We start from the raw sequence: 25939 nt of genomic DNA, 5'->3' as shown, positions 1-25939 counted from the left end.
AGAAAATGAAAATCTCAAGTCTCTTGTACATCTCCAGACACACCTTCGCGTCTCTGAATGAAGCACAGGTGTTCCACTCCCGATCCAGTCCAAAGCCTGTCACGTAAGCCTGCACTGGGGTGATGCTTACCACACTGGCATTCACAATGCTTCTACTGTGGAAGTAAACTCATGTCACAGCACCCTCCTGTGCGATTCATTTCATCTGGGCCCTGTAATCGCAACTTGTGATTACTCTATTGTTGTTCTTTGGAGGCTGCAAGTTCTCCATAAAGTTGAAAGGAAGATGAGCCTCATTTTCCAATGAATATTGCCTTGCTCTCTGTTGCTGAGCTGCAAGCCCAGCTGTGCATTGTAGCTTCAGTGAAGTGAGGGACAGCCACAGAATAACTTTGCCTTGAGTTCACCAACTAGAGGCTCCATGGAATTATGTACACTCGGATTCCCAACTACTTACATTAATTTCAACGTGGAATTGGTACCAGATAGTACTTACTGATTGAGGTTGATCTCAAGAGTATTTTTTTCGTCTAATTTTACCCATTTCGCAGAGCAGTATATAAGGACTAAGCCTGTTTTAGTTAACAATGTGCTATTTTTCACAAATGAAATAGTAATAGTAGGGCCATAGCCCAAATTGCTATTTCAAATAAAAACATAACTAAGGACACTATCTTTTAAAATTATTCATGTAAAGCAATCTTCACAGTAAAACAATATTTTATAAAGACAATATCCTGGAATGCCTTTTATTTAAAGATAAAAGTTTTACATTTATTCCAATAAATAATTAAGTTCCATAATGGTGGAGACATGGGATTTAGGTGGAATCTCCAATCACATTTGTTCAGAAAAGATAAATGAAACATTAAAATGCACACACCGAGACCCCTAGCTTAGAAAAGAAACCCCATTCTGTGCGAAGGAAACAGCGCAGCCTCTTGGTTCCTGAAAATGAACTGTAAGTGGGGAAGGGTTTGGTGCCTTCCCTGTCCTGGAAGTGAGAGCACCCACTTCCAAGTACAATTCAAATATAAAGGAAGTGCTAACAATTATTTGAATTATCAAGTGGAATTCACAAATTGTGACTAGGCTCACATGGAGCTATAAACTGTAAATATTCAAAATAATTCACTCTCTGTTCTAGAAAACACTTTTATTCTGACCTTGAAAAAAAGTCAAACTTAGGACCGCCTTTCTTAGTTCAGTGGCCAAGAAGTGTTCGATTTCCATTGTTGAGAAGACCCATTTAAATATGGCTTCGTATCCAAACATATACTGATGAATTATTCAGATCTTACTGTTGAAATGTGGGAACAAGAAGAAAGTTTGACAAACTGGCGCTATATTTTAAATTTACTCACAAATCGGTTTTGGGGAATTATGAATAATGCCTGAGAAGCCAGCTAAGGACCAGATTTCGTCACTGAATATCAGTGCCGTACTTGCTAAAAGGCAAGAATAAGGCACACACGTAGAGTAGAGAGCATTCGGGCCATAGTCATGAGACTGACACCCAGGGAAACCTGTCCTTAATTTATCCCGTTGTGTGCAGATTTGGCAAGGGTCTCCAAACTTCATTTACATACCATATGCCCTGAATTACCTAGGCACAATGGCTGTGGATAAATATGTTTCGGGTCTGACTGTTTGCTTCCTTTTATGAGTTTTGCAGCTTTCGGTTCATTTTCACGTTGCTAAATAATTTAATGTGCTATTTCATGCTGCAAAATGATGTTTTGCTAAATCAATAACTATTTTTTTTTGCCTTGAAACAAGAAAGAAAACGCTCCTGAGGTAAGCGACCAAGAAATATTATTTCTCCCGTGTCAGATTCAAATAAAGGAAATTGGCCATTTCTGTTTGCCTCGTTTTAATCTCTGTAGTCTTTATGAGGCATATAAATGTGACACAATAGTAAAATAGGTACATGTCACATATTATGACTGTTGTGGAACACAGAGTGGGTCAACAAGTTTTTATATTTAAAACACATTTCCATAAATACACCCCGCACTTTTGCTGCCTTGATTGCTTACACAACAAGCTATCTTTGGCCGGGGCCTTAGTTCCCCTTGGCCTCTAATGGTATTGCCCAAATGAATTAACATTTTTCAGATTCTCAAACTAAATTTAAAGCTAATTTTAAAGTACATATTCAGACCAGAATAGCTCAGTAGTCTTGAACAAGATTGGAGAACTGTGTACATATTTTTCATTATGTGTTAGGAATTTAACTGTAAATTTCACGTTAAAATGATACCGACACCTTCATTTTGGATAATATTTTAGACAGTAGGAAAATTCATTAATGTAGGAGAACAGTGTGAGAAGCAGCCTAGACATTAAAGAAGCAGAGAGAACCTAGATTGTCTACTTTTTACATGAATAAAATAAAACGTCAAAAATTAAATATCTAAACTTTAAAAAATATTTAATGCTGGTTTTGTACTTTTTCAAATGAAGGGCATCCATGTTATAGGCACTTTCAAATGTAAAGAACTCAGAATTATTATAAAATAACCACAGCCACTTTTTGATCAGACATTAAATTTATCTTAATATTTAGGACAGAATAAAATAGAACAAATAATTTTGTTTTAATTATATTCCTAAATAAAGATATGTGCTAACAATGTCTTTGTTCTAACTATTTAATATAAAGTATCTGAAATTCACAAATTATTCTTACAATTAATAAAAGAGGAAAATTCTCTAACTATGAGGTTTGTAATCACAGGTCATTTGTTGATGTTTAGCTAGAAAATATAAAGTGTTCATATGATTCTTAGTTGAGTGTTAAAATAAATGGCCTGGAAGCTGTGTCTACACAGCATTATACAAATACAGAAATAGGCACTATATAGAAATATAGAAATAATAGTGTCATCTGGATTCTATCAAATACTTGGTTTTCTGCAGAGGACAAGAGAAAGAAAGAAGGTACTATTGGAATATATCAGCAACTAAAGGGTTAACAGACATATGCTGTATAATTAGGAGATGCATTAATGATTATGAATAGTAAATGATTTGGTGCAAAGAAAAAAATTTAGTCAAAGGGACATGTACCTATCTTACATGTTTATTAGTAACTGTATATAACTAGAGAATTCTGCTATTAAGAATCTTGCATTATTGGTGTAAATACTTCCAAGGGTACATCAAATTGTAATCTTTCATACGACATCCATCAAACCAGGCTGGAGATTTTGACAAACATTAAACACAGTAAGGAGGCAATTATGTATGCATGATTTAATCTGCAACTAATTAATATGCAAATTTATTCATATGTTAGTTACTAAATTAAAAATGCAAAGAAGCCCTTATGGTGATTCTCGAAATTTTGCACAAACAGAACATTTAAAATGTAAGAAAAATGAAGTTTTTTTTGAAGCCTACACCACACTTTTGGTGTCTCTAGAACCTGTTGCATTAAGAACACTAAAAAAAATAGTGTTTAAATGCTAGATAATAATTTAAAAGGTGTGCTAATTTCATGTGAGAATGTGGGAACAGAAAGGTTAATCAGAATTCTCTCGAACTCTTAAGAGATGCTCTCTAATTATCAGACAAATGGTATTCTATCTCTAAGCCTCGTTCTCTGCTCCTGGGGTTGTCTGAGTTGGTCATCTTTCCTGATATCATGTGTAAACGTTTGGAAGTTTTGAGAGGGATAAACAGTATTTGAAAGCAACCATCTATATTCAGAATTCCAGAGTAACACTGAGACCATTTGGTGTTCACTAAACATGCAATTCCCACCTCAAGATGGCAACTCGCTCTTTTCGCCTTTGGGGAGCAGCTCTCTGCAAACAGAGATATACCAGGGAAATCTTGAAAAGGTTAGGAATTCTCTACAACGCTTTCCCCAGAATCCTCAAAGATATAGTGTGGCTCACCGAAGAGCAATGGCTTCTCAACAGGCAGGAGGTCATTTTAGCCGAATCTAATCTGACAATTTTAGCTCTGCATTCCCAGAGTCCAAAATGGATTTGAATCTTTTATGTGAAATGAGGGATGTGCGTTGGTGATAATTTAAAAATATCTTTGGGTGTCTGTGCACTTGGGTGCATCCGCTGAAGTGCACGGTATTATGTTTTGGCATGTGGCTGCCTTCTGGAGGACTGAACTTCCCCAGAACTGCCTACTGATCAGCAGTAAGACTTTACGTGGACCAAGTCTCTTCTCATCACCTTTGGACTCAGCTCCTGAAACTGGCTGCTGAAACATCTGCACTGGCCTCAAGAAATCAACACAAGTCGACTGTATGAGAAAACACAATAACAGCTTCTGCGGCTCTTCCCAGGGCACTGAACTCTCACCCACGCTTAAAAAAAAAATCGCCATCAGTCTCGTCTCTGCCAAGTGACACACAAAAAGGAAGTTAACCATTGGCTGTTACTTGCATTCACAGTCTGACTCCCATTTCCCCGCTTCCCTTAGCCCATTCGGATGCCAAGCGGACTACAGCTTGCCCATTTCACTTCGACCACGGCAGCCAAAAAAAAGCACCGCCCCACCGTGCGACGACAAGCCGTCTGTTTTGATATTAGTACCTCAGTATGTACTGTAAGAGAGTCAGATGTCCCCAAACTACATGCCCTCCCCTGAGGGACTCTGTCCTAGCCCTCTTTGGCCAGAGAGATGGAGTACATGCCACAAACCCTTAGCTGTGGAAACACAGGGAACAGAAAGACACCATTTACGGTGTACAGGCAGAAATGGCCACGGGTGTCTCCTCTGCTAGGGACAGGATCTGTGTCCTCCCTGTTCAACATTTCAGCTAAGTAGAAATATGAACGCAGATTCTAGTCCCTCCCTGCAGGTCAGCTTTCATGGTGAAAGTGAATTATATTAGGAATCTTTTTCTTCCATCACTTAATTGCAGTAAACACTAGCAAGTGAGTATCAGATTTTCTTTTTCTTCCAGGAAAAACAGGGGAATATTTGGGTTCAGAATGAAAAGGGTTTCTTTTTGTTGTTGTTGTGTTTGTTCACTACTTATGAAGGGAGTTGGGGCAAGACACTAGCAGATTCTCCGCTTCCCCAATACATACAGGTTTCTCTGCACTAAATGCACAGGATCAGAATCTAACTTCACAAACTCTCATACTGCTGGGTTCTTTTCTCAAGCCCTTTTTGGCACTAATGCTCTCTTTTGGGAGAGCTCGGGCCTAAGGTGAGGGCGTGACTGCTGGGCACACAGAAGTCCGAGGATACGGGGGTGGGGGTGAGGGGGGGCTTCTTTGATCTGTTTGTTCAGGTGACCAAAACTGAACATAAAGCGTTTAAGAGCTTGAATGTACACATTTCTGCATTCATTACACAGTGTTAAATCTAATTTGTTCTTTTTACTGTCACAGGAAGCACATGTTTAAAGCAATCTGTTTCCTCATGTGAATGCTTTCCTGTCTGTTTTAAAAAAATTGCGACATACTTTACCCCCGAGTAACCAAGAGGTGATCGTAAATATCCCTAAATAGCATTAAACAGATATGAAAGACATTAACACTTTCAGAATGCCAAAGTAGTATTAAAAAAAATCCTAGCAGATGCTCCTGGGTCAAAAAGTGAAATGTGTGTTTCCTGGAAAAAAAAAGAAAAAAAAAAAACACTCTTGTCAGAGTCACAAATGAACTGTGAGTGGAGAACTTTGGTGTTGAGGAACAAACGGGGATCATTTGGGGGAGCAACAGGATCCCTCCTAGGCCAGAGAGTATGCTTCATGAAAAGCCAGACTGCAAAGAAGTTTGGAGAAAACCAATATCCTTTGTAATCCACCAGGTGGCAATGACTCCAAAGGAGGGGCAGCTACCCTAGGCCCAGCAGCTTTCCAGGGATCAAACACTCAACTGGACCTTCCTCAGGGACTGAACCTGATGACTGGCTATTCACAGAATTGAAACTGCCCAGGGCGGGGATGGGGGGTGGGTGGGGGACTGGGGGGTGGGGGGATCTATCTTGGACTGTTGAGCACAGGCTCCTCCCAACTCCCAGCACCTGTACACATTTCCTTTATCCTTTAAAAGCTAGAAGAGGTCACTAACCAGCTCTTGCTTTATTTTTAACTGTTTTTAGTTTCCTGTAGGTGATGAGAAAAATTACTTTTCTTTTAAGAATTCACCAGTGGCATTGAGAACACACACACACACACACACACACACACAATAAGACAGCACAGGCTGGAATCCAGCAATTATTCAGCTTTTTTTCAAAGTGCCTGCCAAACACACAGACATATTTAATGTCAGAAATACACCTGAACTGTGTCCTAAAAACATCTAACTCTTCTTTTTATGATAAACCCAAGCCAGGGAGGCTACCAAGACCCAGCAGATCTGCACATCTTTACCCTGCCAGATACAATGAAAAGGCCAGGCCACAGCCTTCCCTTGGACTCGGAATGGGAGCCACACCTACCAAGATTACCTGTACAGCACTCAGGAGGAAACTGGTTTCTGACCAGTCTGAGAATAACCACATACTATGAGAGAAAAAACATGCACTTCTCAATTAATTAGAGGCAGGGCTGACTTAGACACAAACCGATGCTGGGATACCAGGAGAGGTGTTGGGTGGCCGTCCTGTCCTGCTGTCCTACTCCCCTTTCTTCTGGCAGCAGCTATGCAGAACTGTGCAGCTCCTGATTAGAGAAGGCTGACCAAGGGCAAGACGAAGGGACACAAAGAGCATCTGAAACAACACCTAAGACAGAAGCAAGTGACCAATGCAGGGCGGCATCCTGCATACAGTGGGTCTGTTCTGTCCTGACCTGTTTTGACCTCAGCTACCCTGTTAGATTATCTTCCCTCAAACGGTAAAAAGAAGGGTAGCTACCTTGTTGCTGAGATTTCTATTTCAACATGGAACCCTGAAACCACAACCAAGCTATTGCACACACACATCATGTGTAGCTAGTTAGTAGCACAGGGAACTCTAGGTAAGCTGACCCGGTCTCCTTGCCTCAACCACTCTGTCACCTTGTCTCTAGATTTCAGGAAACAAAAATGCTCTCCTGGGTACTTGGGTTTCCCCTTGGAGCTACTGCACAGGAGTTGTGTGCAGGACGGCATAGAGACACATGGAGGGTTGATCTCCAGGAAGGCCTGGGTATTCAAATGCTTTTAAGGCAGAGATGGCTGGCTGGGGAATCAGGCACAGGATCCTTGTGCATGCCGGGCGAGCACCTTCCTAGTGAAGTCCATCCTTAGCCTTTGCCAAATGCTAAGTTAGCAATGCCCTTAGTGCAGAGAGTGTCCTTGCACTACAGAGGGTGCTGAAGAGCTGTAGGCAGCAGAGACAGCATCTTGGTTGGAGCAACGGGAACGTACTGCCTGTGCAGATCTCAAGCCTAGCTCTGCCCCCCACACGAGGCATGGCAGTACACAGCTCTCTTCTCTGAAGCCCTCAGCTTCTTTACCCGGACGTAAAGCTGTGGCAGCCTCTGAGTTCTGTGATTCAGTACATCTGCCTGTGTGCAGGGGTCACTATGAGTACACTTCCATCTTTTCTCACATGCGCTACACACATTCCCAGGTTTGTTATCGAACAAGGACGCAGAGGACAGAAAGTCCAGCATCAAGTTAGGAAGGACCAGTGCTCCCATAAGGTTCTGCCTGTTACCCCAAGATTCATTCTACAGAGCCCAGCTTGCAAGTCACACTCAGGGGTGTTGTGCCTAACTTGTATGGGACAGACCAAAAGCACTTGCTTTACCTTACTCGGGCTGGGAACGAGTGACTGATGGGGTGGTAAGAGGTTTAAAGGGACAGAAGTCTGCTTGTGATGTCATGTGGGCTTTTTCGTTTTCTTAAGGCAAGGCTGCTTCCTTAAAAGGCTCCTATGCTTACATGACAGTGACGTCACGCCAAATTTCATAAAAAATGAAGGACCCATAAGATGATACTGGGCACAGTCATGTGTAACAGCACATGAACCATCTAGTCTGCAGTTTGGTGTTAAAGCAAACCTGACAAAATATAAGTGAAGGGGCTGGAGAGATGGCTCAGCGGTTAAGAGCACCGAGAGGATCTGAGTTCAATTCCCAGCAACCACATGGTGACTCACAATCATCTGCAATGGGATCTGATGCCCTCTTCTGGTGTGTCTGATGACAGCTATGGTGTACTCACATACATAAAATAAATATATCATATATATGTATATGTGTGTATGTATGTATATATATATATATATGTATATATATATGAAGGGAACAAGTAATGCTGAAGTAATGCAGTAGGAATGTATGAGAACAGGCGTGTGTGAGAGCACGCACTTTCCCTCCCACTGAGAGGCCTGGAGTTCTGGGGTGTCCTTGAGCAAACATGCCAATGTGATTCACTAAAGGCAAAACAATATGGGGTCTGAATTTTACAAATCCTAAAACTTCTGAGCTACGGTAAACACACTGAGTTTAATTTTGTTTTGCCCATGTATCAGTGAAAAGACAGATAACATGGATTGCTGTCTTGGGTACCCACACCAATAAGCGTTGTGTCAAGGTACTATGTGAAGGACCTGTAAGCTTTCAACAACCACGTTACCCACCAAGCACGCGCCTGAGTGGGAAGTGGCGGAACTCATAGCCATGTCGTCTCTCATTTTCAACCAGTGCAACGACGACTGTGAAGCGTTTCTTTTCGGTTCCAGTGATGACGGTGGTCACCACCACAAACACAGCTCTTCTCTCTGTGTATTGAGAAATGGGCTGAGTACCATGTGACACCTCAGCTATGCTCTGACTCCCTTCTCTTAACATTCCAAGTCACTCAAGTTTGTTGAGACAGCAGCCTGGGTTTTATACACTACTTGTTATTGAATTATTTTGTGCCTCCGAGTTCATCTCATAATGAGCAACGCAGAAAATATTATTGAGCCTTGTGTTAGCACACCTGGGCACCTGTGCAATGGCCCAATTCCCCAAACAGGGTTACTTGAAAGCATTACCGCTAAGAATCAGCCACCTACTTGAAACCGCTTTCTCATAGCAGCTAATGATATAATGATATAGTGTGCCGATCAGGAGAATGAAAGCCATTACAATATTATTATAAGTATAATCCAGGAGGCATATTTAAAATGATATGGGCTGGTAGGGAGGAGGATGCTTCAGGCAGGAAGATGCTCTTTCACAGATATTATCAAAATAATTGTTCCAAAATAGCATTTTCTGAAAATCTCTAAATGTTAACGGCAAGTAGTGATGAAAATGCCCCCCCCCCCCCTCTGACTCTGTGTGTGGAGGGGTATGTGTGTGGTGTGTATATGTGTGTGGAGGGGTATGTGTGTGGTGTGTATGTGTGTGTGGAGGGGTATGTGTGTGGTGTGTATGTGTGTGGTGTGTATATGTATGTGGTGTGTATATGTGTGTAGTGTCTGTGTGCATGTGGTGTGTATATGTGTGGTGAATTTGTGTTGTGTATTTGAGTGTGTGTGGCATGACTGTGAAATGTGTGAGTGTGTGAATGGTACCAGTTTTCATGACTGAATGTACTATGAAGGTCACTTTTTTTCTGAGAAAATATACCTTTCTACTATGAAGCCATGCTCCACAAGGAAGCCCTTAAGTCAGCACCAATGTGTCAATACATCAAGACATTCCCACAGCTGGCCTTGCAGACAGGTCCACAAAGCCAGGGAGCACACCTATTTTCTTCTCATATCAAATAATCAAAACACATTGACTGACACTTCCCAACCCAGGATCACTTCTAAGTGCCCTGGACGTGAACGCTTGCTACGATGCTGAGATATAACTTTTTAAAAATATACTTCTGCAAGAATACAGCTTTCACTTTTGTTTCGGACTGAAATCTAGACACCTGGACAGGATTTGGCTCATCCCCCGCTTTCTGCTCTGTGGTGGGATTCAGGGAATCAGCTGCAATACCTTAACATCCATGAAGGGGGCGTGTGTACTCAAGTGAAGGCGGCAGGGCCTGCAAAGCGCTGGCAGGCAGCAGCTTTGAAAGGGAAAACACATCATTCCCATGTTACTGCTCGGAGATCAAACAATTGTGTACATAAAACTGCAGAATTTGCTTGCATCTTATGAAAGTTCCTGCTCTTTGAAAGGGAACACAGCGGCCACACAAACACGCCCTGGACAGTGCAGGCCCAGCCTGTTCCTTTGAAATTCGGACTTAAAATTCAATGTGATTTACTTTTAAAATGAAACAAAGCAGGTGCCTGTCAGCAGCCAGCCTATGGTTATTCTGCCTTAGGAAAATACAGCTTTGCTCTTTTTGATGAAATCATATTTAGCCCCTTCCCCTGAGGTCTATCTCTGATTTATTACTTCAAATAAAAACTTTCAAATTCTGTGAAAGGGGGGAAATGCATCTTGGATATACAGAAATTGTTACTGACTGAAAAGGGAAATTTATTCTGCTCTGTTAACGTATAAGGAATGTTCAGTCTATGAACTTTTAATAGCTAAAAAGAAAGGGCTTCCAACCAAATATCCTGTCCCCCTCTCTGTATGTCCATAAACAAGAAATCCATGGAGAAGCCAGATGCTCCCAAACAAGCTTTAAAATGGCAAAAGACATGAAAGGCCAGGAACCATTCTCTTTCTGAGGTAAAGAAGCCTCGCAGTCAGCTCGTGGATTTCTGTAATTAAACCCCTAAGAGTTCAAATTTCCACACCAAATTATGCTCCTCAGTGGAAGCAAGAAAGCACAGAATGATAGTTCCTTAAAATGCTTCTCTTCTTCCTTAACACATGAGCACAGATGGATTGTTCTAGCTGCTGAGCTCTTAAAGGAAGTTTTGGAAAATCTTAATAGGTAACATTGAATCTGAAAACTCAATCACAAATAGTGACGCAGACCAGGGAAGGGCCAGGGCATAATGTTGCATGCCTACCTTAAGAGAGGCAACTGAGAAAAAAAACCAGCCACATCCCAAACCCTGCATACACACACAGAAAGACACACAGAGACACACACAGAGACACACACACTCTCCTCTGGCAGGAGAAATGAAATGGTCTGGTTTCCTTGGAGGCTCTGAGGTCTATAACTTTTCAATTTGCCAAGACAACCTCTGAGTAGAGAGATACACAAATCTGCCCTCTTTGGAAAGCCTTTTCTTTCTTTCTTTCTTTCTTTCTTTCTTTCTTTCTTTCTTTCTTTCTTTCTTTCTTTCTTTTTTTCTTTCTTTCTTTCTTTTCTTTTTTTTTTGGTCCTGATGACTTTTACCTTTATTTTCCCTTTTCATATTTAAAATATGCACACCAGAAGTCTCTAGAAGAGGAGGAGAAAGTGTGCTCCAAAGTTGCAGCAAAAATTATTCTAAAATTTCCAACAATACTAAAATCTTTGAGAAAACTTCTGGAAGCCTGAATGCCAAATGGTGCATATTTCCTGTCTGTGCTTTCTGAAATGCTGAGTCTCCAGTGCAAAGATCTTCCTGAGTTTATTTCATACCCCGGGATCTCATACAGCACTTAATGCTTTACTTAACCTCGAAAAGCAATGGCGAGGATGAGACTGGTTTTCAGAAAACATTACTAAACGTAAAGCTTAAGGCTGGATTAGTGAATTCTGCATTTTCTGTGTGGAAAAAATAAATATTTAGTGATGACAATGTTTTCGGTTCTTACACTATTCCCAGTGCTGTTTCTATATGCCATATAAACTGGGTGGGTATCGCTTGTCCTGTTGCGTGGTCTGATTGCATTACCCTAATCTTCTTCTTCTCCAGTATTTTCATAATTTATTTACTTTATTTATGTACTCAAATCTCAAATTTTAGCGTCTTTAGCTAAAATATTAGCACACTAAGTTCAAAGTTGATGCCCGGAGCTGACGTGGAATGGTAATGTCAACCGTTTCAATTGTGTGGAGCACCACTACACGGTTGTGTACATCACTACAGGAAAAGGACCTAGAAGACACCTTCTACTCTATCTTATAAGACTGGCTGCTTCTAGAGTTCCCTACATGAGCCCTAGTTCAGGTAGCCAATAGTTTCCTCATGGCACATTTAATACTGCCACTAACTACCATACTGAAAAGGGATGGATTTCTGCTTGCGTTAGATTGTGCTGATGTGAAAATGTGCCCTGACAATCAGAATAGTGTGTCTGTGAGACAACTGACCAAGGGCATGCTGGCCAGAATGTTTTTCAACAGTGTTTTCCAACCATATAACTTCTGGGCTCCTACTAAAAAATAAACGAGCAAGCAAATTTTCTTGAGAAATCATTTGAGATCTCTTCAAGCGTCTGAGGGGGGAAAAGACAAAACACTTGAAAGTATGGATTTGCTATTGTATTTTAAAACCTTCATTGTTTAATGTAATAAAAAATCTAAGACAATAAATATCGTTAGTGTTATTCATGTTCACTGATGTATCTGATAATCTCTCTATAAAATATAGTGAAGTCTACAGTGAAAGATTTCATTTTACCTAAGGAGTCAAGCTCCTTGGGGATTATCTGGTATCAAATATGTGCTACAGTTTTGTTTTCTCAAATCCACCTAAGGACCCACTCATGCCTCAAATTTTCTTGGAGATGCTCCAATCTTATTTTAGAATCATTTCCTCAGGATCCATGCATCCAAAATGATCTCGGACCACTTAAAGCTTGCCAGTTCCTCCTGAATTAAACATAAATAAATAAACCCAAACTACAATTTAACATGGAAATTAGATTTTACTGAAAAATTTAGTTTGTGAAAAAATCTCACTGGAGATGACAGAGACCATAAAATAGCTCTCAGGCCAAATCTTTCTATTTCCAGAATTTTACAATGTTCCAGAATGCCTGACTAGGCCTAGGGGAAGGTTTGCAATTAAAGTGGAAACCAACTCCACAAATGTCTGAATTATAAAGCTGTAACTCTTCATACTTTCTGATAAAATGTAAATAATTTCAATATGAAGATGAAGGCTTTGTATGTTTGCATATTAGTGAGTACAATAAAATTTCCAAACGACATCTGCTCTTTTTTTTCTTCTGTGCATTTGATAAGAATATTTTTAAACAGTACACTTGGAAATTTTTCCTTTCTAGATTTTAATTCTATCATGTTAATTTCTAGTTTAAAAAAAGTGTGGATCATTTCTCCTAAGCTGTAATTTAATATGGTGCATTTTTTTCCCTCTGCATAAAGACATGGCTCGATTGGTATGATTATTAGGCTATTCACAAACAGGAAACTTGCTGGAAAGGGTAGTCAAGCTGCCAAGTTCCAAGATCACGAGGAAATATGGTTTAAAATAAACAATCAAGACTGAGAGATCTAACTGGACAAGAAGTTCGTGTGTGGATTCAAAAGGCTGGAAATGCTAAGTGATTGGTGGCTTCAAGCACAGCACAGCTTCACTACTGAAATCCCTTCAGACAAGAAAGGCTGTCAGATGGTGGGACATGGCTGAAAAGGTAACACATTGAGGTGCGGGAAGAAACCAAGACAACCTTCCATAGCCGGAGATGGAGCTCTCTGAACAAGTATCATTTGCCACAGTCTTTCCTTAACCAGAGTCCTGCAGTCATTACTTCAGAGAGCCTGTCTTCTCTCCCATGGTTCTAAAGACCTTTGTAGAGGATTCTTATACCATCCTTGTCAAGTCTTCACATTGGCTCAAGGTCTCCAGATGTCGCACACAGTACAAATGCATGTTCATGTCTTGGACCCAAACTATGACATGATACTGGGCCAAGTTCTCTGTCTGTCTTCATCTCTGTCTCTGTTTCTCTTGGTCTCTCTCTCTCTCCTTTCCCTCCTTCTCCCCCAGTTCATTCCCTCTCATCGCTGCCTCTCCCTCCCCTTCCCTGTCTCTGTAGGCAAAGCAGAGCTTTTAAACAAAGCTAGGCAATTCTCCCCAGCTCCTCGACCCAGATAAGCCTGAAAGAGCCTCATGAGAGCTAGTGAGGTCCATCTCTCTCCCACCATTGTATTACCGTGTGTGCCTTCTGGATACCACACTGTAAATGTTCCTCTGTTCCTCTATGAAAGAGAGAGAGGGGCTGTTTCACTGGGGATGGGGGGATGGCTTGACACCATAGATTGTAATAGATTTGTTACTATTTATCGTGGTAAATATTTATTTAAAATATCAATATCTTTAATTTTATCAACGGCAGAGAGTGCTAACCCAATCTTTTAGTATCTGTTACACAAATACTCAAAACTCTTGAAACAAGGTTTACAAGTATCTTGTATCAGACACATCACATAATTCTACTTGGACTTAAAAAAAGAATAAGAGAGATAAAGATCTAAAAATACAGACATCTAGAGCTACTAGAGCCAAAGTGCTACCATGTCTGGCACTGACTGTTACCTGAAATCGAGTAAAAACACATACTTGACGGTGGCAAGGCATGTGCTTTCCTTATCAGTAGTAATGCAATACGACAAAGCTAATGGACGCTGAGTGAATCCCAACCGCAAGAGCACCAAGTGGTCTAGAATTACCAATGAAGCAGTGTTGGGAGTCCGAAATTGCTCAGATTTATCTTCTTCTTTCTGCTTAAACCTCTATCTTGTTTCATGTCTTTTGAAGAAGGGCTAGACATCAATACATCCCTTAGTACTACTAACACATTTAGCCACAAAAAAGTTCTCCCAGAAGAGTTAATCCTAAGTCAACTGTCCATCCAAAGCCAAAGGCTTGAATAATATAAACAAGTTTCTAACTCCTAATATTCATGTGTTAGAAGAAAAAAAGATTTTTCTTAGCATAGTGCAATGTGATAAACCACCAAGAGCAATAAAAACCTCTTGAAAATGTTGTAGAGACCAGCTAACTAGAAATATTTATATTTGTGCTTAAATATTCAAATGAGTTAAGAGAAGTTTCTGATCATTTGGAATATCATAGACACTTCCAATAACTCCTAAGAAACTGAATATTTCTGCAATTTTTTTTTGCAGTAAAACAAAAGACAAACAATGACAATAAGCCCAAAGCTTATTTTCACCCAAGGCGGTGATAAAATGAGATAAACTGAGCTTTCAGAGCTCCCACGAACAGTTCCACGGTCATTGACAACCAGCCACCCTTTAATGCCTTTGCTATGATCAGGGTTAGGTAACGTCCAAAATGGAAACAACTTGGAGGACTTCACCACTTGAAGCTGACTTCACAGCTGTTCATCTCAGATCCCATCTATAACAACTCTCCCACTAACTTCCGGCTGAAAACACGCCTACCACAGCAGCCAATCAGGATGAAATATAGGAGCTCAAGAAATAACAACATGTACAGTCTTAAGTGACATACTGAGACTCTAAAATGACTATTTTATATGCCATTGGCAGTTTTATTTACACAATATTTTTCCATATTTAGGGCTAATTTTGTGGTGCTTCTTCAACATTATCAAGACTGATAATCAGCATACAAAATTTGTGAGGTTTTTCTTTTGATAGGACTTATTCTAATATATTCATTTAATATTTTTTTTTGGATGAGCTGAACTGAAATCAAGTCAAATACACAGGTGTGTGGGTTAATCTAGCACATTTGCAAACCCCATTATTCTTCTAATTTACTAAAAGTGAAATAAAACTGAGTACACTGATTGGTAATACATTTTCAGAGATCTAAATATAATTTTGTCTTAAGGTATAAAGACTTAGAAGGCCCATTAGCCTTTTTTTTTTTTTAACATACTAGAAGATTACATTACAACTGTCTTTACATGTACAACACTGGAAGGAATGAAATAAAAAACAGGAAAAAGAGAGAGGAAATCATATGTTTGTTTTACATAAGGAGAAAATTACTAGCAATGGATCACTTATAAACAAATACTCGGAGGATCTGAAATTTGCAAATACATGAACTCAAATCAATGTGTCATGCATTTCCTGTGATTATAACCAACTTTTCCTAGGTTGGGGCTTGGAGCCTCACAGCAGCGCCCCTCCACAGCCCAGAACGCTTCGGTTACAGCTGGCTTCTCCCATCCTCACTTTTGCAAACAGTGACCACCTTCGCAGCTCCTATCCATCAACTTCTTCAGAAAATAGAGACATTCTCCCTGCACCCTGGGCTGAAACCCATGTAATTTTCCCCTAAATCCGCTCCACAAATCTCTTTTCGCATGCAAATCCATAAATCATCATAATACTGACAAAGAATTTAACCGACACATGAAACTAATACTCCGGCTCTCCAAAGCCCTGTACAGGTAAAGCTCTGAAACTCAGACACCTTTTCAAGGTTCTCTTCAGAGCTTAACTTGCTGAATACCAACAGCAGCCTGTAGCCTTCAGGCAGGAGATATTCAACACCACAGTGTGGGTCAGGTAAAGCTGGTCCTTCCTACCCTCTCCACAGTCTAGATGCACGCACAGCCGCTCTGGGCACATGGGACCTCAATGACATCGTCAGCCTTCTACTGGCACCAAGACAGAGCACAATGGACAAAGTATGGAGCAAGAAAAAATCAGGCAGTACTTACTGAAGACGGCAAACCTGGAGGAACTTTTCGGACTTTCTTTGTCTGCACCTCTGAAAGAAAATGAAGACACTGTGAGTCCCCGTGTGCCCAGTTCTCCAAGCGAAAAGTTGTCAAATCAGGAAGTTACTGAGCTTAGAGTGGACAGACTTTCTTTACTAGACATCCCAACCCGTTTTCACTCTACCACGGTGACCTGCCGCTTTGCTGGTGAAAACCAAGAGACAGCAGCGTCTACCTTGTGACTACTTTGTGTTTGAAAACACGGGTTTCTTGTGTGTGTGGTCAAGTGACAAGGCCAAAATAATCACACATTTTTGAAAGTTAGGGTGCTGTGTAAACGGTTACCATATCCCCTGGGGGAATAGGAGTCACCAAGCTGAGGATTGGCTTAAATCATCTGGGATGAGCCAGGGCGTGGGGACCTTCTGGGGGCAAAGTAGGGGCAGTATAGCATTTTTTTTATGTGAACCTAATAAAGACTCCAGAATAGCTTCTTACCCATGGCACTACTGTGAAGAGGCCTCCGCCGGGCATTATTACTGGAATACTGGTAGTACTGGGAGCCAGGTTTGGTGGGCGAAAGGGTTCCTGGATTTCCCATATCCATGTCCCCTCCGAGGAGACTCTGCTAGAAGGAGAAAAACAATAGCCGTTGAATTTTTCACACTTATCACCTCGCACCTGATTGTGAGCAGAGCACTAGAGAAACCAGCATCTGCTGAGCTAAGACAGCAAAACAATTGTCACAAAGCAAAAACTATGAGGAAGCGATGTCAAGCTAGGAATTTTCAACCTGTTACTTTGAAGGTAGATGGTACCCCCTTAAAGCAAACATAGGCTTTAAAAACCATTTGAGATGATAAAAACTTCAGTTTTATAAGAAAATGTCATTTCTGTAAGATGGATGTTTTCTTCCCCCACAAGTAGGCTCCAGTCTGGGAACTATTCAGACCCCTGCTTCCAAAGGACCAACCTGGATCTCAGTTTTTTAAACACATACAATTTTCCCAGCCACACACTGGGAGTGTGGACAGTCCACTTTCTAAGGCACATCCTGATCATCAAGGACTTTACGAGGCTCTCACAGAACACAGAAGTGGAGAAGAAATTCAAATCCCAGAGCAAACTTTCAATATTATAGCAAAAGTAGGCATTCTCCGAAAACGGTAAGGATTCCGAGGAGCTATCCTGAAGACTAGTAGAAACTGAAACAGATCCCCCACAGATTCAACATTTACCTGAGCACTAGAACATTCCCACAACATCATCAAGTTGTCACAGTGTGACAAATTGCTAAACTTTCACAAAATGGTGACATAAGACAGATTACATAATATTACATTTCCTAAAAGCTACATAGAAACTTACCCACAATACATAAACCGCCTGATTATACTCTGCTTTGGACACATTGTTCTTTAAATTATTCTGATAGGCAATAAAACAAACGGAGAGAGTACCATTTATATTAAGAACAAATTTGCTATTTAATAAAGAAATTTTAAAATTAAGTACTAAAAATCTAACTTTATCGTTACTTGTAATCAACTTTTACTGACTGAACTAATTACTGCCCTTGATAAAGTACAGAATGTGTTTTCCCTAATCTAAATTCTAATCACCTTGTCACTCACAACAGACTTAGGGATGCTTCACTAACACACTATTCACATGCAAAATACTCTAAATAGGCCAATTATGACTCTGCCCCTGTTCCCTGGTTAACCCGCTGAGAACTGAAAAATTTCACAAGGCAGTCACCACCTAAAACAAAGGGTCCTTGTTTTAAATTAAGACAGTCTTTTTGATTCCTAAATAGCTCAACAAAGTGGCATGTCTTCCAGTGAAAGCAGTTGGTCAAATATGACCCATAAGCTGGGAAATAAAAGTTCAAAGCTCTCCTAGACACCACTATATAGCTAAATATCATAGAGAGCTGACTACGGCGGGGAGGGGGTTTGCTGTGACGATTGGTGAACACTGTAACAGGACCAGCAGCCATCGGCATGCCTGTCTTCACTGCTTCAAGCTTACGACATTTACAGGGATACACAATAAACATCACTTTCAAAAAACCAAAACAACAACAACAACAACAACAACAACAACAAACCTTAAGAAGAGCTCCTAGGAGTGAAAACATTACTGAGCAGCCGGGTGTTGGCTCACTGCTACCATCTTAGTTTCAGCCACAAAGGATGAAAATCAGGTCATTTGCTCCATTAAAAACCTAAGATCAGCACATCCAACTATTGCCTCTCAATAACATCCGGGACATGCAGAAGTATTAACTGTGTCAAGCTAAAGCACCGCACACATGATGGCCAACTTTTCCAGGAAGTTGGGGGGGGGGTGGTTAGAGGTGGAACATCAAAATCATTTTAGGTGTTCAGATATTGAGAATTTCAACCTGAAATTTCACTCTTGAGAAATTCTTATTGACCAGAACCTACATTTATTTGAACATTGACCAAAGATATTTGTTTTTGAAATCTCCACTCATAAAGGTGTGAAAGATATAAAGTCCCTACAACTCCATAAATAGGTAAATCTACAACTGAGTCTTCATTTCATTAGGAAAGGAGTTTGAAAACGATCATATCTTATTACGATTACTCCTATTTTACAGAGTGTGAGCCTTCTGCATTCTAGGGGAAGGATCTACTGCTAAGTTACCTCATTCATAGCCCATAAACTAAGACTAGCTTGGTACCTGCCAACAGTGCCTACGCTGTATTGGCAATTTACTGGTCTTTCTCCTTTCCTTTCTCCCCCTTCCCCAATATATACAATCCTCAAGAAAGGCTTGAATAAACATTCTGAAATATTTCCTCCCCACCCTCACGCCCAGGTCTAACCATTGGTTGGCTCCCATTGGTCCTGGTAGCAAAGGTTTCAGTCGCAGAAAAGGACACTTATGTAGTAGGCAAACATAAAAACAAACAAGGAGCAAGCGGACCTGGGTTTTTGTAGCATTTACAATAGAGCCGTGAAGGAAGGATAATAATGTTTGCCCAGCTCCTGGCTGTGGCTGACCTCCTTGTTGTTGATTTCAAAGAAAATCTTCCTGTGTGCCAGTCACAAGCAAATCGGCATCCAATTTGCCTCTGCCGCCATATGAGCTATGAGGATCCCAGGACCAAAAGCCACAGAACACGTCCAACTAGAGACTCCTGGCAATCTCCCCCTACACCCCCCCCCAAACATTCCTGCTTCTTTCTTTTAGATCTGTTTGTTCCCTTTTCTTTTCCACTTGGACAATGGAACATTCTTCTAAAGAAACTAAAACAAAACATTTCCTCAAACTTAAAGGGGCCTTAATCGCCCCCACAGGGAAAATGAAGATAAAAATATATGTGCTCTTATTGTAGAGTGTGCTTGCAAAATGAACAATGACTGTTTACTATTGTTTGGTCTTTATGTCAAACGTCTAACCCTCTGTGGCGATGAGAGAGATTAAAAATAATTTCCACTGCCGAAACACTTGCGTGCGCGAATGTGTAAAAGTCAATGACATTTGATTAAGGCAAATTAAATAAAAAGTACACATAAAAGATAAGGCATTCATCTGTTTGTAAAATTGCCTCCAAATATGTATAGCTTTGGAAAACAAACTTATGTTTCATGGAAGCTAGGTTTAAAAGCTGTCTACTCTCAAAATGAGCAAACGCACTCTTGCCTTAAACAGGAATAGAAAGGGTTAGGGTCCTGTTTCGGGGTTGTTTGATTGTTTTGTTTGGTCTGATTCTGGCTTTGGGGTTCTGTACTTGAGCACTGTGCCAGCTTGTGCTCTATGGTTATTCTGGGTCCACAGTACTTAGCTCCTGCAGTCAGCCGGGACACACTGGAAGCAAAATAAAGTGCTTCCCACGGCAAACCTGCACGTCTTCGAGCCAAACTTGTAAACCTACTTAACGGTTCACAGGTGAGGAGACAGGCCGTTCCCTTCTTCTCGTCCAAAGAGAAACTATTTCAAGCCTTCAGATACATACCAAAGAATAGAACATACTGACTTTGTTCAGTAAGCATAGATGTTTGGAGAGGTACCCTCTGCACCCCACACACCAGCAAAGAGTCACGCCTGCCATGGCCATTCCTACACTGAAGGCGAGATTCTGGGAGGGTCCCGCCAATCAAACTATTGTTTGCTTCATAGCATGTGCAAACTTGCAGGCTACCGTAGCATCAGCTAACCCTGCCCTTACTCCATCTGGGAGCTGACTGCCTTCACTCCTTGATCGACTACCAAGCAATGCTTATGCCACGAAGAATGTAAACCACAAATTAAACTTGGGAAACAGAGAAGCCAAATTCGATTTATAAATGAATGGTAATCAAAAATAGAAGGAACTGTGTGAAGCTTAAATTATCAGCGCCCCCCCCCCCCCTGTTAAAATCATCTTGCTCTGATCTATTATTCCATTTCAGCCAGCACTGTAAGTGTAATGGGTGGGTGGTTCATCTTTAAAAGGAAGATTATATTTACCCTTAATTGTAGATAGGAGGGAGATCCGAGAGCTACGCACACTGGTTTGGGGCATATGATTAATTTATTTAATAGGCAAATGGCCTCAAATTTCAGAGGTGGGACCTGGAGAAGCCAAGAGGGGGGTGGGTGTTAGGAGATCTCTGCAAAGGGAAAATGTGACCCTCGTTTTTCAGGCTCTCTCTCTCTTTTTTTTTTTCATCATTGTCCTTAGGTTCTGATCGGATATCAGACACAACATCTTGAGGGAGGCTACTGTGGAACAGAGAAAAGCAGTCTCAGATGAAACCAGATTAAGCTCCTTTTCTGAACTTTTGCCAAATGTGTGCGAGTCTAATTCGTGTTTGGGTGTTCTAGCACTCACACAGCTGCGGGCCTATTCTTTTATCCCAGACCCAAGTGATGTATAGTGGCTTTGTATGGTGAGCTGACTCCATACAAGCATGGGCTTGTTATCTTAATATGGAAATCAAATTCAGCATGGCTATCAAACGTATGAATGTTGGATATCCGGAGAGGTACCTAATAGACTTTAACGCATTGGGTACAAAATAGACGTGGAGAGAAATTACAAAGTAGATGTGTTTAAAACATTGATCACAGCTGAGGTCTTATCTATCCGGCTAATTCTGCACAGAACTGGGTTTTCAAAGACACTGCTGAACAAGATTCCTAACAGCCCCGGGGAAGTCTGTGCAAATCCCTACCGAATAGCTGCTGCTGAATTTGCCATTTTGACCACAGAAGGGCCATTGCTGACTTACTCGGGAGCAGGAGGGAGCTGTGATTATGCTGCTGTTCGCACTTCCTCGGCAACCAAGAATATATCTTGCACAGAAGGGCAATGAAGAACACAGTAATTCCACCTGTCCACTTTTGAACTCCGAAGCTCACAACTGAAGGTCAGACCCTGGACAGCCTTTATCCCCGATCCCTGAAGGTTCAGAAGGACACTACTGAAGCGGCTCCCTTTCATTTCTGTCGTGGGGTTGGTTTCAGTAAAAGAGAACTTGAAAACAAAGTGGAAAGGTGGGCTGGCAGAGATAACCCTGGCCTGAGTTGGCTGCTGTGTGGTGGGGAAATATAAATTATGGAGGTTATTCCTACACAGGTAGCTTCTTTTAAGAAATTCTAGACATCTCAAGAAGTAAACTACATTGAACCTATGGTGCACATTGTGTTCCATAGGAAATCAGAAATAAAATCCAAGCTAGGCCTGATGAGGTCATCTCAGGTACTTAGGAGGTTGTCGTAAAAGGACTGTGAAAGTCAGGGCCTGCAGGGCCAACAAGGCCAGCAGTGGCGACTTAGCAAGATCCTGTCTCAAAATAAAAAATAAAAATAAAAACAAGTCAGTGGTATATCTCGGTGGCAGAGCAGTTCCTTGGGATGCGCATGATGGCAGGCTCAGTACTCACTGCAGTAAATGAAGGGAGGAAGAAAAAAAGGTAGAGAGGGAGAGAGGGAAGGAAGGAGGGAGGGAAGAGAGAGGGAGGGAGGGAGGGAGGGAAGGGAGGGAGGGAGGGAAGGGAGGGAAGGGAGGGAGGGAGGGAGGGAAGGGAGGGAGGGAGGGAAGGGAGGGAAGGGAGATTGACTCAAGCACTTTAAGAGAAGAGGACCAGAGAGCTCTGTATAGAACAGGAGCTCAGAGACATAGAGACTGCCTGACTACAACTACCTCACCTCCTCTGTCAGAGGGACTGATAAATGGCTTATTTGAGTTGGGACTAGAAAGAACAACATATATAAAATGTCTGGAGCCCAACACATAAGTCAGCAGCTGACCTTCCTGGGCCAGGTTTTATACTTTCCCTTGTCAAAAGCAATTATGAGCATTTACTAACTATGTATTTGATACTTAATTTTTTTTCTTCTACCATTATATAAACAAACAAACTTTACAGTTTTGGTTGGGAATCTGCATAATTCCCAGAGAATTCAAGTGACCTTGAACAAAATTACTGATTTTTTTAACCAGATTAGATTTCACCAAACATTTCAAAATTCAAATAATTGTCTTTCCTTGTAAAGAAACAAAATACCTTATATTTAAATGTTATAATGTAATACAAAGTTGCTATGGTAACTGTAACTTAATGTATAATGCAGTAATAGTGAAGTAAAAGTTCATGCACTTTTTAATGAAAATTACAACTGCCCAAGGATTGATGAGATTTATACATCCACCTATTTGATTACTTCTCAAACTAAACAACAACAACCCATTATTTATTGTATACACGAAACTGAGAAGCTTTTTCTGTGGTTCATGGAAATACATCTGGAAGCCCAGGTCAACTATTACATATTAAAAAGAGGGTTAATTTGGTTGTTGGGAGATGTGAGTTCGGGAGGAAGAAAAAGCACCAAAACAACCAGTAATTTAGAATAAAACTATGACTTAAAAATTCTCATGTAAAGTATAACAGAATTTAACAAAAGTACTTTCTTGCCAATTAAAACTCTCAGGTTGGGTCAGGAAGTGTATTCACTTTATAATTTTATATAGAACCACTCAAGAGCACATAAACAGTTTTTCCCTTAAAACACTCCTCATTAGCAATAGTATACTAAAGTAAAACGGGAAATCTTGGCCATAACCTGTAAACACACACAGGAATGTCCACCAGTTCTGTAAAGACATGGCTCTAATAAACACGCTGAAAACTTCACTTGACCATGTTGTTATTTCAAAGATTGTCAATCTGTCACATATCAGTCTTAGTCATACTGGATAGGGAGATTTCAAATTCAAGGTTATTGTAAAAATGTTTGCCTCTCTGGGCAAGGATAGAGAAAATCCATTTTTTTTGTGGTACTAGCCTCTCGGGGAAAGGGAATAGGGGACGGGCCTCCTTAATGAACCTTGCCAGGGTACTTACTCTGTTGTAGTCTGATGGCAAGACACCCCTAAGCAGAATGTACATTGACACTTTGCTTCCAAACATCCACTCCTTCCTGAATTCGTGACTGATCAGGAATGTGGGGTATGGAGGCCAAGCTTAGGGATACACTTGTCCGAATAGAAAATTACTTACGTTATTCAATTTTGACTCTCTGGAGTGCCTAAGGTGAGGACCTGGAGCAGAACGCACCACAGGAGAGAGGAACCCAGACAGCAAGGAGAGGTGGACATTAAACACTAAAGCAAGTGAATAACCTAAAGTTGATCAACTCGAGAAGAAAGAGTGTGTGCAAATCTGTTCCTCTGCTCATTCCTACTGTTGCTGCTAATAATATTGGGCACAGCCAGGGACAAGTACAGATCCTTTGGACATTGGCAGACACTGCAGCCTCCGATGTACAGATGGGGGCATACAGGGTGATACTCCACACGGCTAGCAAGCAGTAGGGCCTGTTTGACTTGACACATACGCTTGCCTTTTATGCCCCATCTTCTAGCCCGTGTCCCTTATCACCAGTTGGAGCTATGAACCAGTTAGGGAATGGAAATCTAACATAGTAGAACCCAGCAGGCTCCATTTGAATGTCACCAAGTCCCAGTAACCTAGCTGTGAGATCTTAGTGGGTGTCAAGCTCCTCCAGGACATGATAGCATGATTGTGCCCACTGTGCAAATTACTGGGATGGTAAGAAATGCTTAGAAAGCTGACATCTGTAATTTCTCAGTACTGACTGTGTGGTCCCTCAAGGTCGAAAGTGAGCTCCCTTGTCTCTGTGACCTTGGCATCTGGCACAGTGGGTCCTGATACAGTAAATGTCAACTGATTAAGTTAACTAATTAGCCAGGGAATGTGCTTATGGGATTCCAACTATTTTTGTTATAGACCTATTCTCCATCCCGTGTCAGTGGGCACAGTTGCAGTATCAGCCTAAGCGTTTTCTCCTCCCGCATTGGGTGAGCTTCACTCAGAAGCTAAGCATGGTTCCTGATACACAAAGGTCTCACCATGTATTTTCTACAAAACCTTCCCCCTGTTTCCTGGTTATCAGTCCAGCCGACCTAAGAAGAGGTGACCAATCAGAGTTGGTAATGTGCATGAAGAAATTAGTTGTGTGCTTTACAAAGTCACTCATGGCTACTGACCTTTACTTTTACACATGGTTTATACAATGAAAATGGATGCATTTCCTGAAACAGGTATGGCTGTTGGATAGTCCACTGTTTACAAAAGGGCCAGCTTCTTGGGAGGGCTGGGCAGCAGGGGAAATGTAGGCTTCACCTAGTTGGGCACCTACAGCAGATCAGGCCACAGGAGAGGGTGATACAGGCAGCACGGAGAGGCGGGGCTTGTGAACACTTCTTTTGTCATATTCTGAGACGGAATTTCTTCTGTAGCCCTAGCTGGCTACATAAACTCACAGAAATCATCCTGCCTCTGCCTCTCAAGTACTGGGATTAAAGGCATGAGCCAGCACTTAAAGAGGACAGTTACTCTGAGGAACGCAGCATAGAAAACTGTCTGGGGTACTTGAACTGGCTAGCAAAGTAACTGTTCTCCTTGTGTTGCTCTAATATCTCAGATACCTAGCCTCCAGGCTCTATTTTCTTGACTACTAAAAGCATGTCGGCTTAGACAGAATCGAAGCCAGAAAAATGACCAGAGCAGACCTCGGGAACAAATGGGATCATCGGAGAAACCTGACACCAAGTTCTGAAGCATTTCTTCATGTGAGGTAAAGTCGTCCTGTTCTCTCCAGACCACATCAGCCCTTCCTAAAATGCTTAGACACCTCACAAAAAGAGGCCTCGGAAACTCAAAGCTGGGTCCATTTCCTTGAGTGCAAAACCCTTCTAAGCTCACAAACTTTCAACCTCTCTACATTCCCAAGGCCAATTCACTCCTAACGCATCTCCAGATTTCCCTGAGAAGACACCACTCAGCTTTGCTATGTGCCCACTGCTGTAGTAGGCTGCAGGGAAACAGAGCCCTCAGGCAATGGCCTCTCCTAAAGATGGCCAAAGCACAGTGTGTCTGGATTTTCCTAACCACTCACCTTAAACCCCACTTTTGCAGCTTGAAGCTTTACAGGAGTTGACTCCTCTCCTCAAAGGATGG

General features: G+C 41.3%; 1 protein-coding gene across 1 annotated transcript in view; it reads right to left on the bottom strand.

Moving 5' to 3' along the window:
• Window positions 1-25939, bottom strand: part of TCF4 (transcription factor 4) — a 337487-nt gene that overhangs the window by 105183 nt on the left and 206365 nt on the right. Inside the window, exons 7-8 of the mRNA XM_080920183.1 lie at window positions 16931-17060; window positions 16433-16482 (exon numbers count right to left, since the gene is read on the bottom strand). Of these exons, the coding sequence (XP_080776309.1) occupies window positions 16433-16482; window positions 16931-17060 (180 nt within the window). The remainder of the gene's footprint in view (window positions 1-16432; window positions 16483-16930; window positions 17061-25939) is intronic.

This window comes from Micromys minutus (genome assembly GCF_963924665.1).
Source record: "Micromys minutus genome assembly, chromosome: 8".
NCBI lineage: Eukaryota > Metazoa > Chordata > Mammalia > Rodentia > Muridae > Micromys > Micromys minutus.
This window is presented reverse-complemented; position numbering and strand designations above follow the sequence as displayed.